This window comes from Falco cherrug, chromosome 1 (genome assembly GCF_023634085.1).
Source record: "Falco cherrug isolate bFalChe1 chromosome 1, bFalChe1.pri, whole genome shotgun sequence".
Classification (NCBI taxonomy): Eukaryota; Metazoa; Chordata; class Aves; order Falconiformes; family Falconidae; genus Falco; species Falco cherrug.
Window position 1 is genome coordinate 8175415 of NC_073697.1, and position 18870 is coordinate 8194284.

General features: G+C 46.1%; 1 protein-coding gene across 11 annotated transcripts in view; it reads left to right on the plus strand.

The window, feature by feature from the left end:
• Positions 1-1779: 1779 nt before the first annotated feature.
• The window catches only part of JADE1 (jade family PHD finger 1), a 48695-nt gene continuing 31604 nt past the window's right edge, over positions 1780-18870 (plus strand). Inside the window, exons 1-2 of one of the 11 annotated variants that reach the window (XM_005441930.4) lie at positions 1780-1933; positions 14279-14356. In XM_005441930.4, the coding sequence (XP_005441987.3) occupies positions 1873-1933; positions 14279-14356 (139 nt within the window). In that variant the 5' untranslated portion in view covers positions 1780-1872. The other 10 variants (XM_055700845.1, XM_055700847.1, XM_014282159.3 and 7 more) reach the window with 10 other exon arrangements.

The window sequence follows — 18870 nt, forward strand, 5'->3', positions numbered from 1 at the left end:
GAGCAACTATACCTGATGAAACAACTTGGAGAAGGGGCCAGAGGTTCTGTCTGTTAGCACAAAGCCTAACTCCAAGCCTCATACATATTCTCTGAGTACTCCTGGAATCAGTGTTTATACTAATATAAAGATGACTGAGCAGGACACAGAGTGTAGTGACATTATTTATTGTAAGAAAATGCCTGATTTGCTAAGGGGGTACATAGCTGTTAAGAGATGAAGGCTGAAATTCTGGCCCCACTGATGTCCATTGCAAAACCTCTACGAACTCTACCTCCAGCAGAATTTTACCCATCACCTTGAAATTTAGCCAGTGGAGGTGGCAGAACACTACTGTGAGGTTGTCCCTCACCGTTTTGGTTCCAAATCTTTAGAGTCAGACCGCGGTCAGATGTTTAATGCAGGATTAAGTTTCCTTTCCTTGCCCTGCGTGACTTGCTTTTACCATCCTCCTCTGTTCCACTGCAGGCAGCCTGGCTGCTTTGGCAAGTTGAGCTGGGCAGTGAGTTCCTAGAGAAGCCAGCGAGGATCACTCCTACAGCCCATCACACGATGTTCATTGCTGCTGTTCTCAGGCAGGAGTCGTAATGGTGTCTTAAGCGGCTAAAGCTGATTCTGCAGTGAACAGCTCATTGCTTTAGTCAGCTCATATGCAGATCCTTTTCCTTAGCATTGTTTCGTATTAACGATGCCAGTGGCTTACTTGGGTGTGCTCATCTATGTTATTCCCGGTTTGAGCCTGGTTGTATTAGTATACAACTTTATACCTGTAGCATTGAAGTAACACAGGATGTAACATTTTCTTTATGTTTTCCAATAATTTCAAAAATTCTTCTTCCAACTACTAGCCCTTCAATTTTTCAGTATTCCTTTTAGAACGCATAAGTACGCTGTTGCAAAACAGTCTCGGCGATACACTGCACGCAGAGGCGTAACAGCAGCTTTGTTTCTGTTGTGCTACCTTCCTCATAAAGACTGAACTAGCTGCTGCTACAGTGCAGAGGGCTCACATTTGGTGAATTTTCTGCAGTAATTGAGACAGCATTTTTAGTCGCTACTTTCTAAAACACAGCCCACCATTCTGCAAACATTCATGTTCTGTTCTTACACGTAGGCCTTGCATGGCTTCCAAGAGAAATGTTTCCTAAAACACAAGATGTAACTTAAACTTGGCTGTATATGCAGAGGAAAGCTAATGGCAGAAAAACAAAAATATTGCCTCAAATCCAAGGGGTTTGAGACAGGAAAGTTTCTATCATCCTCTTTAGAAACTGGAGCATGTTCACATCTAAGATTTTCTCGGAAACCAGTTCTGAATTTTCTTGGGGAAAAAAAAAAACCCTAGAAAAGTGGGACAAGCAGTACTTCCTGTGATTCTTCAGCCTTTTACAATGGACAGTATTTAAAAAAAAAAAATTAGAAATCACATTCATCCAGTAGAGGTGCATACCTCCAGTTAGTAAATACCAACTGACAGTAGCTTTTTACTTTTTATGGACTTAAAAGAAGCAGCCCCTGAGCTTCAAAGAGACCTACAGACCACTGAGTGAAAACACTCTGACCTAGTCTGCTGCGGGGTTCATACCATAGCCCCGCAGCAGGCACATGCCGTTCAGATAATTCAGATCAACAGTGCCTCCAGTCGCTGACTCCTTTGGCAGTATCGAGAATCAGTGCATGGGCTAGGTTCCTGGAAGCTCAGGGGTAAGGGTGTATAAATGTAATTCTGGTGATAAGTGGACTATTTATCAGATAATATAATCTGGTGCATCACACAGATGGGTCGCAGGTGCCCGATGGCTGCACCATGAGTGGCAAAAAGCTACGGCCTGGATCCTGTGAAGATGAACGGCATCAGTGGAGCTACTTCTGATGAGACTTTTATTTGCGCGAAGCTGCTCCATTCGGTACCTTCGCAGGTCTGAATGCCGAGGTAGAGTGCGGGAGAATGTAGAGAATGCATATGTTTTTCTTGTTTTCGTGTAAATGAAAACAAGGAGAATCAAACTCTTAGGCTTTAAAATCTGAAGATGCTTCAGGCTTTTCTATGACTAAACCCACCACTTATTTCCACAGTCCAAAAAAATATCTTGAAGGGAAGGAAAGGTTATTTTTGTTGTAACGTACAACTTTCAGGACGTGTAGCGATGTAAGTACTTTTTCATTACCAGGTAGGTAGGTGGGTGAGATGGCAGGATAAATGACTCCGTTTGCATGGATGAGTAACAACCCAATTCTTCTGTTGAATTAAGGTGTGATTCTTTGGCAGACTAATATTGCTGTGGAGGCTGCATTAATTTGTATTTGCATACCATGGGGATTACTTTCCACAGATCGCCTTAATTCCGTCTCTGAGATTATGTTGAATCTTCTCTGTGGTGTATATTACCTCATACTGTATTTGCTCGAGAATTCTGCTCTAAAGGGGGAGTTCTCCCGCAGTCGGGGAGCACAGGTGCACAGCGGGAGGTAAAGCGATTGACGCGGGAAAGAAAGAAATCCGCATTCAAACGTACTTTTTTTCTTTCGATAATGGCAAGTTTAGCATGTAATTTGGTGCCCATTTAAGATAATTTCGTTTCCTGCTAGAAAGATGTGAATAGAACCGCAGTTACGTGATAGCTTTTTCCAGGTTTTTTTTTTTTTGTTTTTTTTGGGGTTTTTTTTGAGAAGTATGGGACTTGGGGAGCTGGAGGGATAACGCTGGGGGCTGAGAACAGGGCGCCCGCAGTGTTATTCTTGCCCTCGCAATTACGCGCTGTGTTGCGGCCGCTGCGTTTAACTCCTACGTGCCTCAGTTTCTCCGCCTGAAGCGCAGCGAGGTGCGAGCCACGCGTTGGGAGCCTGTGCAGCGTGGTTGTGAAATCGGTTGGCATTTTTTGGGGGGGAGCGGGTCGTTGCGGGGTAACGCCAGCAGTGCCACCGGCGGGATCCGCGTTCCCAGCCGCCGCAACGCCGCCCTCCGGTCTCCACGGCCGAGCCCGCTGGGATGCGGGCGGGGAAGGCGGCAGGAGCCGGGCGGCCGCGCACCCCCGGGCTCCGGCCCGGTGGGTGCAGCGGGGAGCTCGGAGCTCCCCGGGAGGCCGCCGCCGGGGGAGTGGGCGGCGAGACACGGCCCCAGCCGCCAGGAGTTAACGGCGGCTCCCCGGGGGCCGCCGCCGCCTCCCCACCCCGGCGCTGCATTATTATTACTATCCCCCCCCGCCTTCCTTCGCCTTCCAGTTTTGGCAGGGGATTAAAGTAGCTCCCCCCTGTGGCAGCAGTGACCCAGAAACGAGTTTGATTCACGGAGTCCTTCCTCCATAACAAGTACAAACGTCAGTCAGAGGGAGTCTCTGTGTGTGAGTGAGTGAGCGAGCGAGCGAGCGAGCGCGGGTGCCGGGGTGTGTGTGTGGCGCAGGAGCCGCTCTCCGCGCCCGCTCCCCGGCGCCGCGCCGAACTCATGAGGCGGCCCCGAGCCCTCCGCGCAGGGGGAGCCCGGCCGCGCCGCCCGCCCTCGCCGCCGCCTCGCCGCCGCCGCCAGCAGGTAACCGTGGCCCGCCGCCGCCGCAGCGCCAGCCGGGGGAGCCGCCAGCACAGCCATATTTGATGGGTTTTTTGTCGCTCCGGAGGCGGCGAGAGAGCAGTTTCGTGCCGAAGGTCGCTGCCTAGTGGAAATAAGATAGTACGTCATTAACATGGCGCCAAGAGCCGTGCGGCTCGGTACGGGGCGAGGGGAGGCGGCCGAGTTGCGGCTCCGCTATCCCGCAAGCAACTTGTGCCGGGCTGAGGCGGGCGGGAGGGACGGGGCGGTGGGAGGAGGGAGGGGAGGCTGTGCCGCCGCCCGGCGCGGCGGGGCCGGTGCCGGCGGCGGCCGGCGGCTTTTTGTTCCGCTGCGGGGCTCCCGGCGCGGCAAGTAAAGGACGGCGGCAGCTCTCCAGGTGCAGCGGCCGAGGGAGCCGCCGGCGCGCCGTGCTGCCGGCCCCGCGCCTCGGGCAGCGCCGGTGGGGGGTGGGGGTGGGCAGCGCCGGGCATCCCCCTCCGCTCCGCGGCAAGTGGGAAGCGTTGGAGCAACTTGGTAGACAGATGGCAATGGCAGAGTGCAGGTCCTGCTCGGGTACGGGCGTGTTGGAAGGGGGCGGGGGGGGGGAGCCATGGCCGGTGTCTGTCACCGTGTCACCCACATGTCCGCGAGACCCGTCGCCTCTCGCCGGGGGCGGGGAGCGGGTGCGTGGGGGAGGAGGTGTTTGTGTGCAGAAGCAGCTTTGTAGTTACATTGACCCCCCCCACCCCCAGTCGCACTTGGCTTTCGCTTGTCGGACAAAAAATGCTTGGAAAGCATAAAACCTGCTCATCGGTGAAATTAAGCAGAAGTTGCCTTTCGGAGCGGGAGAGCCGCAGCCGGTTAGTCTGCACTGGACGGGCGCAGGAGGGTGTGCTGGGGCGGGGGGCACCGGGGGGGTTCCGCTGGAGGTGGAGAGCGCCGGGCTGTCACGGGCGCTGCGATCGCCCCCGGCCTCATCCCGCCCGCCCCGGGGAGAGCGCACGGTGGCTCCGGCTGGAGAGCAACTTGCGGGAGCCCTGGAGCGCACGTGTTTGAGAGCGTGTGTGCGGGGGGAGGCGTGCGGAGCTGCCCGGGCCCGCCGCGGGGGGGGGCGGCATCGCTGCCGCCGGGCAGCGGCCGGCAGGTGCACGGCGGCTCCGCAGCGCCCGGGCCGGGGAGCTGAAGTGCGGGAGCGGGGCGCTGGCAGGAGCGGACACCGGGGCTGGAGGTGGGGGGGCGCGGTGCAAACTTGGGCAAGGCGAGGCGGTGGAGCGGGACCCCCCCTTCCCCCCCCCCCCCCCCCCCCCGGTGTGTGTGGGGTGTCGGCGCTCTGCCGGCTTCCCGGGGCGGCTGTGGCGCGCCGGGGGGAATCGGTGCGGCCGTGCCGGAGTTTGTTGACGAGGGAACGGAACGTCACCGGCGGTGTCGAAACGCGAGCGTAACGTAGCAGAACAACAAGCGCGGGGGAGCGGCGGCAAACGCCTGAAGTTGCTTGGGCGCCAGTCAGGGTAGCTGCGCGATTTCGCTCTTCCCCCGGGGCCTGGCAGGCGAGATGGGTCTGGGCTGCGGTGCGCCGGGGAACGGCGGCGTTCCCGTGTAACGGTCCGGCCCCGGCCTCCCGCGGGAGGCGAGAGCGGCTCCGGCGATTATTCCACTTGCTGAAATTAGACAAAGCCGCCCCGATGCTGCTGCCACCCTGCCCGTCCCCGGGCTCGGGTAGCCGCCTGCTCGGAGGATGATTTCTTTTTTATTTTTTTTTTTCCCTTTTGCTTTTCCCTTCCCGTTCGCGCCCGCCAGTTCATTAACGCTAGGCGGTGGGGGTGTGCATTATTTTGGGGAGGGTGGAGGCAAAGGGTGTTTGTTTGTTTGCACCGCCTGCTGGTTGGTTTCCTGTGACAAGAGGTGATACACAGTTTCCAGAACTGTCTGGGAGTGGGAGGAGAGACAGACACAGAAAATGAGCTCAAGTCTCCTCCGTGCTGCTGCTGCTCGATCCGCCAAACCGCCGTCCCGTCCCCACCCCGCCATCGCAGCGAGGGCATGGGGGCGGGTGGGGAAGGTGCTTTTGGCCGTTTTCGGCAGTGACGGGGGCTTGCGGGAGAGGCAGCGGGGCCGGGGGCACCAAGTTTGATTTGCAGCCGGGGCCGAGCGGATTGGTGCGGCCGGCGGCGGGGAGGAGCGGGAGCGGGAGCCGGGAGGAGGAGGCGGAGGCGGGGGGGCGGCGAGCCGGGCCGTTTCAAATGGAAACCGGCGGCCGTGCCGCTGCCCGGGAAGGTGCCACCCCCGCCCGCCGGGGCGGTGCAGCCCGGCGGGGAGGCGGCTCCGTCTCCTCTTCCCCCCCGCTGGCCGTGTCTCGGCGGCTCTGGAGCCGGCATTAACGCGGCGTGGGCATTAACGGCCGGCGGGCGGGTGTGGGCAGCCGCTGCCCGCCCGGGCCGGGCGCTGAGGTGGGGTCGCTGCGGGAGGAGGAGGAGGAGGAGAAGAGCCGCCCCGAGCGACAGCCGGCCGGCCTGGAGCCGGCGAGCGGGGGGGCGTGAGGCGCCGCTTTTGAATTCTCTTCAGGCGGCGGCTCCCGGCCCGTGGCGCGGCGGCCCGGCGCTGGCGGCCGTTGGCGCGGCGGGAGGCGGCCGCCCGCTCGGGTCGGCTGAGGCGCTGCTCACCTGCCAGGCGGCTCCACACGGCCGCGCACGCCGGCGCCCGGCGCCTCGGTCTCTGCCCTTCGGCTGACGGCTTTATTCGGAGAAAGTTATGAGATTGGCCCGCCGGTGAAGTCCGTGGGATCCGGAGACCTGTCAGGCGTTGAGGAAGAGCTGGCCGTGCGTGACATACAAGCGGCTGGTTAGTGTGCCTGCACGCAAGCGTTAAAAATAGATTCTGCTCCTCGGGTGGCTGTTAGGTGGCACTGGAAATCACGATAGCATTTAGCAACACTTTGTAGTTGACATTTTAACGCGAAAGCAGAAAGGTGTTTTTATGCTAGCCCTGCTTTTTCCTTTTAGAGAGAGATTTAGGTGTTACTTGGAGTAACTTCTTTTTTAAGCAGGCGCTGTCTTTTAAGTAAGTCAAAAGCTGCCCACACTTGCAGACCTAAAACCTTCATAAAAGTTATGCCAAAATATGCTTGTTATGATTCTATTTCTAGAGGTTTCTCACACTCGGTGGAATATTGTTCAAACAGCAAGGGTTGTATGCTTTAGTGGCAGGATTTTCCCTTTGGCTTCGGATACCACTCACTCCCTGCTTTTGAGCTATGTTTAATACATATGTTTAAAATAAAATAATAATAATAAATTTCCCTTTCCCCTCACAGCTGCAGATTTCCCTTCCAGCTTCTCTGGTTTCATTCCCAGTTCACAGAATATAGTTAAAAAAACCCACCCCAACTTCCAGTCTTTCCTCAAATGCTTTCTCCATGTGGTTAGTACTGCTGCTTCGTGCTCTTGTTTTCAGCTGGAGCTGACCAAGCTGACAGCTTTCTCTGGGTGGAAGACATGAACTGCAATGAGTGCAGGGTGGGTTGAACTAATTCATGGGGCCCAATTTATCATTGCTCCAGATTTGGGCGGTCAGTTTCACCAGCACAGTTTGAGAAGAATTTGCTGCCACTGCCCATATTATAAGGTAACAATGAGCTGACTTGCACAGGTGCATAAATGAGCATGTGGATTGCTGAAAAGTGTTGGGCTGATATGTCTAAATTGTGTTTCTGCCTTTCCTTGTGAAATTTTGAATAGCTGTGCTGAAGTCAGTAGAAATATTCCTTGTGGAGAACACTCTTGGCCTTGGAACGCACTTCTGTGTTTCCTGAGGCTTGGGGGGATTGTTTCTCCAAATTTAAGTTCTGTGGCTTTTTTGTACTGTGGACTGTGCTACGTGATACTGTAGTATTTCATTTAAGAACTCTTGTTGTATCTTTGTGACTATAAAACATTGCTACCAAAGCTTTCATAGGTAGTAAAGAGGAATTAGAAAGTTTTAGTGTAACTTATTTCTGATGTAGGTGGTTTCTGTGGTGTGGGGTTTTTTTTGTGTTTTTTTTTTTTTTTTTTTTTTTTTTTTGTGTCTGGGCATATAGAAGGAAAAAATGAGGTTTTTTTTTCTTGCTATGTCAGGTGTGGGTCGGTGAAGACTGGGATGGTGCCATAAACAAGCTATCTAAAAAGAGTACAGTAGTAGGAGCCGAATGTCTCAAATGTCTTAATCTGCTATGCACTTTGTTAAGACTGCGTCACACTTCCTTTTGTACAATAAGTGTTTTGAAGCAATTTCTTGTGTGCTAGAGATAATTAGGTCTTAGTTTCATTGCAGTTAGTGGGTTACTTTGAGGAAAAGCCAGTTTTTCAGTTTGTCTTCAGGGTATACATCTGTCATAATTCTGCTTTCTTCCCATTCTGCCTCTGCATCTGTTTGGTGCAGTTTATTATAGTGACACCCGTTAACACGGTTACAGTTAATTGTCTGTCAGTGTTTGAATTACACACTCTTTTTACCCAGAGGTTTATACAGACCTTAAAAATACACTGGTAGGAATTGTGCTTTGTAAAACCTTTGACCTGAGGATGTAGATTTTTTTCATGTAAAATTATTTTAAAAAATCTGGTTCTATTTAGCTATTTGCATAACAAAGACTGACACACTTTACATCTTTCTCTTTGATCATCTCTCTACTTGGGGTCAAACTGAGTGGAAAAAGTATATGGTGTTCTTAACTGCACAGTAGTAGCATTCAAAGTTCTGTGGTGTGTTGCACATGGGGTGTATGTGCGTGCACATTGCCATGCCAGTTTTATGGGGTAATGTCTGGATTTCTTTTCTGAGGAAGCTAGGAAAAAGAGTTGGGTGGTTTTTTTTGACTCTTACCTGTTGTAACTCCTGGGATTTCAGTGTGGGAGGTGGGGAAAAAGGAAAGATCTTGGCATTGTTGTCCAGTGTGTGTTGCAGGGCTAAGAACAGAGGAGCATGATAATGTATACTGGTACAAGTGGTGAATTTGTGTCATGTTGCTGATTCTAGCCCATGCACTGTATCTGCCAGCAGGTACTGGGACGTAGGGAGAAATGTCTGTATTCTTAACTGTATCTAGTTATTTGTGTAGAGTTAGATGTTTCTTGCTCACCTCCACAAGGATGCGTTATCTTGTGGCCTGACATTGAGTATATTGGATTGTCATCTAGTAATTTCATTTGCATAACATTTCACAAGTATTTTGAAAAAGGCTTAATGCTCTTTCCAAAATATAGTAACCAGAAGAAATGTTTCAGGTGTTGTAACCTAGCCTTTAAAAACAATTTAAGTAATTGTACCATGGTAAATCTAGAATTACATTTCTGTGTTTGAAATGTGCACCTAATCAATGAATAAACCCCCAGAGCTTAGCTTTCAGAGCTAGCATAGTGAAAAAGTACGGAAAAATGACTGGTGCTGTGTCTCTGTAAAAAAATGCAGTGCAGCAGAGTGTGTTGCAGGCTGTGCCAGCCTCACCGGTACAGGCTTGGTATGGCTATCTCATCTGAGGGGGCTTGGTGGCTAAAAAGTCACGCCCTCTGCCCCATCTATGCCATTTATTGTGTGGTGTGATTGCATGAAGTGCTCTTAGACACATTGTCAGCCCTTGGAAGTGGGGTAACATTGCCGGCAGTCATGGCTGTTTGTAAAACTGTGTTTGGTTGAAGGTTGGCATTTGCTGCAAAAGAAAAGGGTAAATGTGTTACAGTAGAGTCCTCGGGAGAAATACCGATCAGCACGTTGTGGGTTGGTCTGTCTGATTTCTGAAAGGATGGTTTTAATATGAAGAAAGAATCATCTCTCAAGGAAATGAAACTGAAACAATGTTCAAATGTTGCTTGGGTTATTAGGAATTTGCACCAGTCACTGGAAACTCAGGGAATGTTTGGCTTGGTGATGCAGCAGCCTTGTTATGTTAGGGCTGCTGGACTCAATTGTAGCTTTTCAAGCGCTGGGCTTACTCTGCAGGAGAACAGTATACGGGCAAATGCCCCTTGGGGGCTGGTGTAAGAAGTTGGGAAAAACAGTAGAAGTGTTTATGATAGAAGATACAGGTTCAAGGGCAATGCTTGGTTGGCTGCTTCCTTGCTTCAGAGGAGCATTCATTTTGCAAGGGGGGTTGGGAAGTTATCCTGTGGCATGTGTGGGTGCAGTGAATGTTTTGTGGGAACTTCTGGACTACACAGTAATTACGTGGTTGCATACAGTTGTTGGGAATTGAGGTCAGTAACCTGGGTGGTCTCTTCTTGTCCTGCAAGTGTTGCAGGCTGAGTGTATAGTTTTTACTTATTGTTGGTATGAGTCTCAAAGCTTGGCTTAAATGTTTCACCGTTCTTACGGTTACATGTGATTTCTCTTTGCTTACAGGCATAATGATCACAGCTAGTTTGTACCATGCAGCTGGCTGTGGTACAGTCAAATCTTGATGAACCTGCCTTTGCTTCTGACCCATTGGAACTAACAGACCTGCTTCTGTTACAGAGTATGTTTTAATGAGATCAGAGTTGGATCAGATGCATTGTGTATGCACCTGAGTATATTAAATGTATGTCAAAATAAAGTCAAGTGAAAAATACCAACATTTTCATGACTCTGAAGACCGAGAATTTCAGAGAAAAGTAATATTGCTGGCACTCAAGTCTCAGATTAGGAAAGAGATTGAGATGAGATAAGGAATTTAACTGAAAAGTGTGATAGTTTTTCCATTCTGCCTTTTTCAGTATAAAAATACCTCCTTAGTTTTAGTTCAGGATGTCCCATGAAGAATCAATTACTGTAGTTTGGGTTATTTATTCTTTTTTTCCTCCTTCAGTTTTGAGGATTAAAAAAGCATTCCTTGAATTCACATTATTCTCTGAATACGCTAGGAAAATTTGTATGTGTGTGTTGAACAGGGAAAGCCTGCACCTTCAATCCATACCTCACCATCACTATCCATAATCTGTGTTTATTTTTAATGCAGTTGTTGTGTGACTTTGAGGTCCCCATCGCCTGATAGAAACTGATAGTCTTTGAGGCAGAGGCACTGTGATACCCTGAAGAGCAGCAGCATTTCAGTCTGTGTGGTTATAGTTCTTATTAGCTGTTCTAGTGTTACCTCTAGAATGTGTGTTCTGAACCGTGGATGTGAACATCTGGTGGGAACAGTTAAAATTATTTTAAAGGCAGAATATATCTGTTTTATTTTTTCTAATAACAAAAAATCTGCGGGGTTAATCTTAGGAGGTTTGAGACTTGCCCTAAGTAGCCAAATGCTGCTTTTCCATCTGTGATTCAGCTCTCTGTAAACTCAGGTTAGGTTCAAAGATGGGCAAATGAGAACTGTTGATTTTAACTTTTTTTTTTTTCTTTTTTTTTTTTTTCTTCTTGCCTTCCATTTCTCCTTCAGTCTCCTTTTCCTCACATGCATCTATAAAGGCATCTCACAGAAGCTTCTTCAAATGGAGTGTTTCTTTTAACGTTACTGCCCTGGTTTCAGCTGTGAGAGAGTAAATTTTCTTTTCAGTAGCTGGTACAATGCTGTATTTTGGTTTTAGTATGAGAATAATGTTGATAACACACTGGTGGTTTTGGTTGTTGCTGGGTAATGTTTATATTAAGTCAAGGACTTTTTCAGTTTCTCAGGCCTTGCCAGCGAAAAGGCTGGAGGGGCACAAGAAGTTGGGAGGCGACACAGCCAGGACAGCTGACCCGAACTGGCCAAAGGGATGGGATGTTCCATACCATGGAACGTCACACTCAGTATATAAACTGGGGAGGATGGCCAGGACCAGCTGATCACTTCTGGGCGACTGGCTGGGCATCCGTCAGTGGGTGGTGAGCAAAAGTTGTACTGCGCATTGCTTGCTTGTGTGTTTTTTTCCTTTTGGATATTATTCCTCTCCCTCTCTTTCCCCCCTTTTCATTACAATTGATGATGATGTTATTTTATTTCAATTCAATTAATAAATTGTTCTTATCTCAACCCATGAGTTTCACCTTTCCACCAGTTCTCTTCCCCGTCCCACCAGGGGAGGCAGGGGAGTGAGTGAGTGGCTGCGTGGTACTTAGTTGCTGGCTGGGTTAAACCATGACAGTTACTTGGGAGAACACAGGCTTTCAAGGTGTCCAACTTCAGAAACCTGACTAGAGTGGAAAAGGAAATTAGCTGCCTCATCTAATACTCTGTAGTCCAGGGAAGTGGCTTCTGTTCTGGCTTCTCTTACTTTCTGAAGAACTGCGGAGAGTGCTTGGATTGGGAGGTGTGAATACCACTCTCATTTAAAAATAACGTTTAGTTTGTTCTTGCAAAGACACATGGTAGGAAGGAGGAGCTTCTGGGTCTTTCCTTATTTTGTAAATTTGCAGAAACTATGGCTAGGAGAAGATGAACTCAAAATACACTTAGCCAAAAAGATGTGGGTGAGCAGAATTTTGAATTTTCTTGCTCATTGCAAGGTCATGAGTGTGTCTCAGTGTATATACACTATGTTATTTTGCTTTACAGTGCATAGTGCTTTCCAGACCATGTGGGAATCAACCAAGAAGTGAGGGTTTTGACAAGGAATGTAGAAGTTACATTTCTGAGAGAACTTAATTTTTCTTGCATCTTCTTTATTTTGTTTATGGGAGATTTTTTCATTCTAAGTGACTATGTTCTTTTACATTGCTTTTGTTAGTATTTCTTCCAATTACAGGAAAACTATGTGAACGACTAGAAAAAGTACCATACATATTAGATGCTTATCCCCTTGGTTTTGGCCTTCATAGCAGCTAATTGATTTTTCAGTTCTGTCTTGGCTTGTTTTGGATCTGAATGTTGGCTTTCTTTCTGTGTAAGTGACTGTATCAGAACCTGGCTCTGGATCTACTGCATTTGTACCAGATCTCTGTTGAGATGATTGTGATGATCCAGGCTGGTTTGTGTGTTTATTCATTGGCAGCATTTCTGTCTGCCATACACTCAAAGTTCTGGTCTGCTTCGAAGCAGTTTTTCTGGAGAGAATTCTTCTAGCGTGGAAAGAGGTTGTCATTTATGATTATTTATTCGCTGGCATCAGACACTGTATGTGAACATTTACTCTATGAAACTGTGATAAAAGGTCCTGGTGAAGTGAACGGTTCAGTTTCTTTCTACCTTCAGTGAGCAAAAGTTGCAGCTTAAAACTGTTAGGTGTTTTCAAAGACAGTGGTATTAAATCCCCCTCTGGAAAGTCACTCTGTGGGAGGGAGGCTTCCCTGACCTCTGTCTGCATGTGTAACCTGGAAAAGGAGACAATCTTGCAGTGCTCAGGCTCTTACAACTATATTGTCATTGGAAGCATAAAATCGAGCGTCGGGTTCGGTCACTTGCGATTTGCTAGTGATGATAAAATGAAGTTCCTCAAAAAAATGCTTATTTCTTTTTATATGAACCACATATGGAAGAGAAGGTATTCTAGTGTGGTTTTTTTTTTTTGGGGGGGGGAAGTAGTATCAAGCTTTCATTAGGCTTTTTGGGTTTCCTTGGTTTGCGAATTAGTCTTATAAAAGTTGAAAGCATTATTAAGTTTACTACAATGAGACATGTTCTCAGTGAACAAAGTTGAAGTGGTTAACTGTATGCTGCAGAGTGTTGTTGAAGGGTTTTTAGGAAATCCCAACTCAGGTCAAAATGAGGAGATGAGATTTTCTGCACCTAACTAGAAGCAAAAAAGTATTTGTTGTCTGATTTCCAAATCTTCCCCCTAGAGGTATGTATGAGGGCTTTGCTGCTAGCAGAACACCCAGACCTTGTTGATATCACAATTGATATGTAGTAAGCAAAGACTCAGGGGATCTGATGTGCATCTAGAGTCCTTGTCAGTTTAACTTACAGTGGATATGCCTTTCTGCGCTTGTCTTGTCATGTTTTTTCTACTCTTCAGTTTACACTTTTTAATAGCTTTTTACATGTGAATGCTGACAAGCTATTTACAGCTTCCTTAAATTTTCTGAATCTGGTTTCATTCCACAGAGAATACATGCAAAAATACCAATACCCTGTGAATAGCAGTTAGAAAGGTGTGGAACTTTTTGCCTTTACATCATTGATTCATGTGCAGTTGAACTCAATATTAGTAGAAGTCTGGCAGTTTGGAGGAGCTTCTGTGTAATCTTTGGTGGTCTGATGCCTGAAAAACAGTTAGTGTTAGGTATGGCGCTGGAAATGTGCCTGCAGGAGGAAGTAGCTCTTTTACTTTAGAGAGTGGTGCCTTCCAGGGCAGAGATGATGTGTGTTTAGTTAATCTGGGAAAACTTGGCTTGCTATGCTGATGTTTCTTTATATATATATGTGTGTGTGTGTTTAAATGGATTTTAATCTTTGATTTTTAAATCTGGCACTTTAAACAGGAATAAAATGGTTCCAAAAACATATTAGCCAAAGTAAATATTTACACAAGCAGTAAAAATGTTATTGTATTGCAAATCTAGTGTCAGAATGGGCAGGGGAAGCTAAGTGTATTGACTGCAGATATTTAGTGATTTTAAGACCTCTGAGAACAAAACACGCTTTTGTTTTGGGGTGAAAGTGTTGGTGGGGTTGTCATTGATACTCTCCAATTTTGTTCATCTGCTCGTATGATGACTGCCTAATTAAACATCCTTGAGATATTCACAGTTCATATTCAGATGCTGTTTAAAGTTGTTTGTTTTCCTTTGTGTGCTGTAAATCCTCGCATGCCATCAGAAACACAACTTGATGACTCTGTATTATTATCTTGGGTTAAGTGCTGTCTCATTGCTTTGCAGGCTGCCTGCTGTTTCCCGTGGAGATCATGAAACGGCGACGGCTTCCTAGCAGCAGTGAGGATTCTGACGACAATGGCAGTAAGTGCTCCTTTGTTGTAGAGTGCAGTAGGTTATGAGTTTGAAAACACGTTTTAATGCAGTGTTTTATGTGACAGGCATTTTGCATATTGGTTGGACTGGTAGACGTGTACTGTAAGGGGTCTAGTTTTGAACTCAGTCATTCTGAGCAGATGGACAGTAGATTCAGGGTCCCCCCCACCAGACTGACTGTGCAGTGTTAGGTAATAAGATAAAACAAGAAAAGTTGGTCATCATCTTTGAAATCTTTGCAGGCAGCATAATTTGTCATTACAAGGACAGAACTTGCATGGAGACATCTGCTAACAGCCCACAGCTTAGTACTGAATAGAAGTTTGCATTAGGATTTTAAATTTGCCTCAGTGTTGTCATACTCCTATGCAATGGAGAGGTATATTGCTTCAAATTTAAGCAAAAAAGATTGATGGTGCATAAAAGTTGTTCCTTACTTTGAAGATTATTTTGTTTGAGGAATAACTTTCAAGAATTTGAATTCAGTAAATCAGTTTTTTGGATCTAGAATGTATTATACTTTCTTTAACTGTTTCTGTACTGACATAAGTAACACTGAGCTCTGTATGGTATATGTATCTCTTGAGTTTGGATTTCAGGGATTGATACTCTTTTTTTCATTTAAGCAGGAATAAAAAAAGGGGCGGGGGGGGTGCAAGATAAAATGGCAGTGTGGGAAATGTGCGAAGGTGTTGTATTTGCCCAAACAAGCAAGTTGATTGTACTTGGCAATAGTGCAGCTTAGCCAGTTGTCAGAGAGATTTTCCTGGTTTTAATTTGATCTGTCTGGGTGCACATCTTCAAATCTGAAGTCTTTTGTGAGACTTCAGTCTGAACTGTTAACAGAAAATGATCAGCGAGGTTTTCCAGGTGCTTTTGAAAGCTTTACTCTGAGGACATAGCCCAGTGCTGTGCTGTGGCCCTGCACAGGTGACTGCTTCACCTGCATGAATTTCTTACATGTGCCAGTGCTGCAGGGGAGTCTGTCTGCTCGGCTGTGGCCCAGTCTGCACCTTAAAACAACCACAGGCAAAATATTGCTGAAGTGAAGTAGTGGTAGAAGGACTGGAGGAGATGAGAACTAGCAAACTGATGAGGAGTTAGTCCAAATAAGGATTGAGTAAAATCTGTTAAAGAGGTGTGGGCTTTGGCTGAGTTTTGGAGAGCTACCTGCAGCTGGGGGGTTTTGGAAGAAAAAAATCCCGAATCAAACCTGTTTTTTCTTGGTTAGGAGTTTACTTGGGGTTATAAAAATTGAAGTCTGTATTTCCTCAAAGGTGATGTGTACATCCCCAAAACACAGATGTGTTTTTACTTGTAAAGTAGACAAGTAGCAGCAAATGTGATGTATTTCATTAGAATTTTGCTTTACCCTTTTTTCATTACTTAGTAGCTTTATATAGTAGTGTTTCATTTTGATAAGTGTTTATTTTCACACTCTGAGCAGTTTGGCTTTTGGGTTGTTTTTGTTTGTTGGTTTGTTTGTTCGTTTTACTTTTGGATCCCTTCATATCCCTTGTGTTACCAAATAAAACATGAAGCAGATAATCTTGGAATTGGAAGTTCTGAAATATATACAATTAATTGTTGCCGATTATAATGCTTGCTTATAATGTTATTTGATATATAACTGTCTGGAATAGAGCTGTTGACTTACTGAATTATGTTTTCCAATGTTTTCATCTGTACCATAGATCAAGATCTAAGGAAATGAGTTAGAAAAAGAAAACCAAATCTTTGCCCTTTTATGATCTCTCTGTTTTAAAGTCTAATTAATATGAATAATTGTTGAAAAAATTACGTGGCAAAAGGCAGTGAAATTTTAAAGTATTTTCAAGTATTGCTTGAAATATATACCACTTACCCTTCATTACACTTCCCCACCCCCCACCCCGACTTGATTTTTTCCCTTTGTGAAGTTACAGGGCACATTCAGATACGGATTCCTGCATGTTCATTCTATTACTGTACACACGTTCGGAAAGATCAAGGGTTAATAATCAGAGGCTGAGATAACGTTTAACGTAGGGTCAGCATCTCCAAGGCTTTTTGTCGTTCACAGTTTCCCGAGAACAAAGTGACGCTTGGGCCCTTTCTCTCTGCTTTTGCTGTTACAGGGGATACCAGTAGTTCCTTGCGATTGTGTTTGAATGTCAAGGGTCTCCCCTTACAGGTTTCACCTTCATTTAATCTTTTCTTGTCAGTACTAGAATTACTGATTACTCTTGCTATGTTAGTTTCTGTATTATTACTTTGTCAGTAGTATCTCTGATTCACTGTACTGATACTAGTGTTGGAAGGGAAGCAAATTCTCTTGCCTAAAAAAATACAAAGTAAAAATTTGTGTGAATTTCTGGGCTACATGTTGAAGGCTTGAAGTTTTTCACTAGCTATGCTTCCTTCTCGGAGTTTCCAGAGGCAGAAAACAATTAAATAGGCTATTCTGAGCACTTCAAACGGCCGTCTTCTAATTGAAAAGTTGAAAATTTAATCAACACTTAGTTGGAATCCTATTGCCAAACATCTGCTTCCCTTCACTCAGTGGCACCTCTTGACCCTCCAGTGCACTTCTTGCATTCCCATCATGCTGAACTCGATAGTCCTTCAGCTCTGAGCTCAGCACTGCTCTCCCTCATCTCACAAGGTGAGGACTGGACCTCCAGCTGTTGGGTTTCTTCGGTTCTGTAGTTGAGTTGTCATGCTGTGCCTTAGTAGGCTCTGATCAGGCATCTCAGATTCATGATGAGTGTGACTGGATAAATGCTGGAGTAAGCTGATGATGCTTGGCAGGGGTAGACTTCAACATCTAGTACCATTTTCCAGGTGGCAGTAGTTTGGCACGAAGAAGTACACATTTGATTTTATTGGACTCAGGAATATGGATATTTATAAGGTAGTAATAATGATGCTACTAATAATGGAATTTCTCTTAAAAAAACTAAAAAATGAACATACGAAGATTGCTGTCCATTAGATCACCGAACTGAATCAGTTTCCTTGGCAGTCACAGGGTGATAGAAAAACAAAGCTCGTATCCCAGGCACTGAAAATATGTTATACCAAAGATATAAGCATATCTGTAGTTCTTCAGAGGAAGCAAGAGGTGCTCACCTTTTGTGAGATGAAAAAAGGGAGAACCATTTTCATTTAGGGGTGAAATATGGATCAGAACGTTTAACAACATGGCACAGTCCTAGAGAGTACATACATGTATTTACTGACTTAAGATATTTTAGTGTGGGTGGTTATATATTTTTTGCAGTATTTTAAAACCTTGGAGCTTAAAGACAGAACCCTGACTTTTTCTCATCACTTCTTTTTTGCCCTCTGACTTCATTCTTTCCCAAAATCTTAACTGCAGACTTCAAGCCCGCCAAAATACTGATGTTATGTCCTTCAACCTAACTACTGAAAATCGTTAAGCTGTGTCCCCTTAAAATCAGAGTACTAAACCTTCATTTAGACACGGGGCCAGAATAGCACATTTGAAGCATTGAGCAGGAGGTGTCAGTGGAAGTTGTGCTCAGCAGTTTGGCAGTTAGTCCCTGGATGTCTGAGTGTGTTCTGAGAGATTCATTTTCTGAAATTATAGGTCACTTGTGAACATTTTATCCATGAAATATAACTGAATAAAAAAAGGCTGCAGGCATAGTTCTGCATTTTGAACTTTTGTCTAAATACTGAGGAATGGTACCAGGTGAGGCTTGGTGAAGACTTTTAAAATTATTGACACCTGAAAGTAATCCTTTTCTTGGTCGTCTGGCAGCTTGTGAGTTTCTGTCCCTGTCCAAATAATGTATTACAGCAGCTATAATAGATGTTAATATTACCCAGGCCCATCATAAAAGCCTCGTGATGTACATGCCGTCTTCTTCAAAACCTGCATTAAGTAAATCAGTAATGTTTACCTCAAACGCAATTATGTCCTTGTCATCTGCATGCCTGATAGTTTTGAAGCAATTTTTGTTACATTGTATTTCCGCTTGCCCCTCCATTGCAAAACCTCCTCTTTATGATTCCAGGTTTTACTCTAACTAAATGTTAGATACTGAAGCCGTTTTATCTTTCCAGCTCAGTGTTTGACTTGACTTTCTAGCCTCATCGGTCTGTAAATCTGCAAAGGTGGTTTGTTCTGAATATACCACGTGCTTTGTTTCTTGGTGAGATAAAGTTGTGCGGTGGAGGAGTTTCCCATTTATAGCTTCAGGGCATTCCTTTTGCACAAATTGCTTGGACACGTAGAGAGATCGTGTTTGAGTTGAGATCTGAAGCCCAGACAGTTGTATTACAGGGAGCTTGGGTGAAATCCAGGCCCTCCTTGATGTCAAAGAGAGTTTGGTCGCTGTTTTCCATGAACAAGGAATTCAGAACATGATTTTGTTCACGCTTTACTTGTTCCCACGATGCCTCTTCATTTATTCTCGGAGGGATTATCAATTCATCATACTCCTACATGCAGAGTGTCTGAGAGAAGAACTGAAGATACTTGCAGATGAAAAATA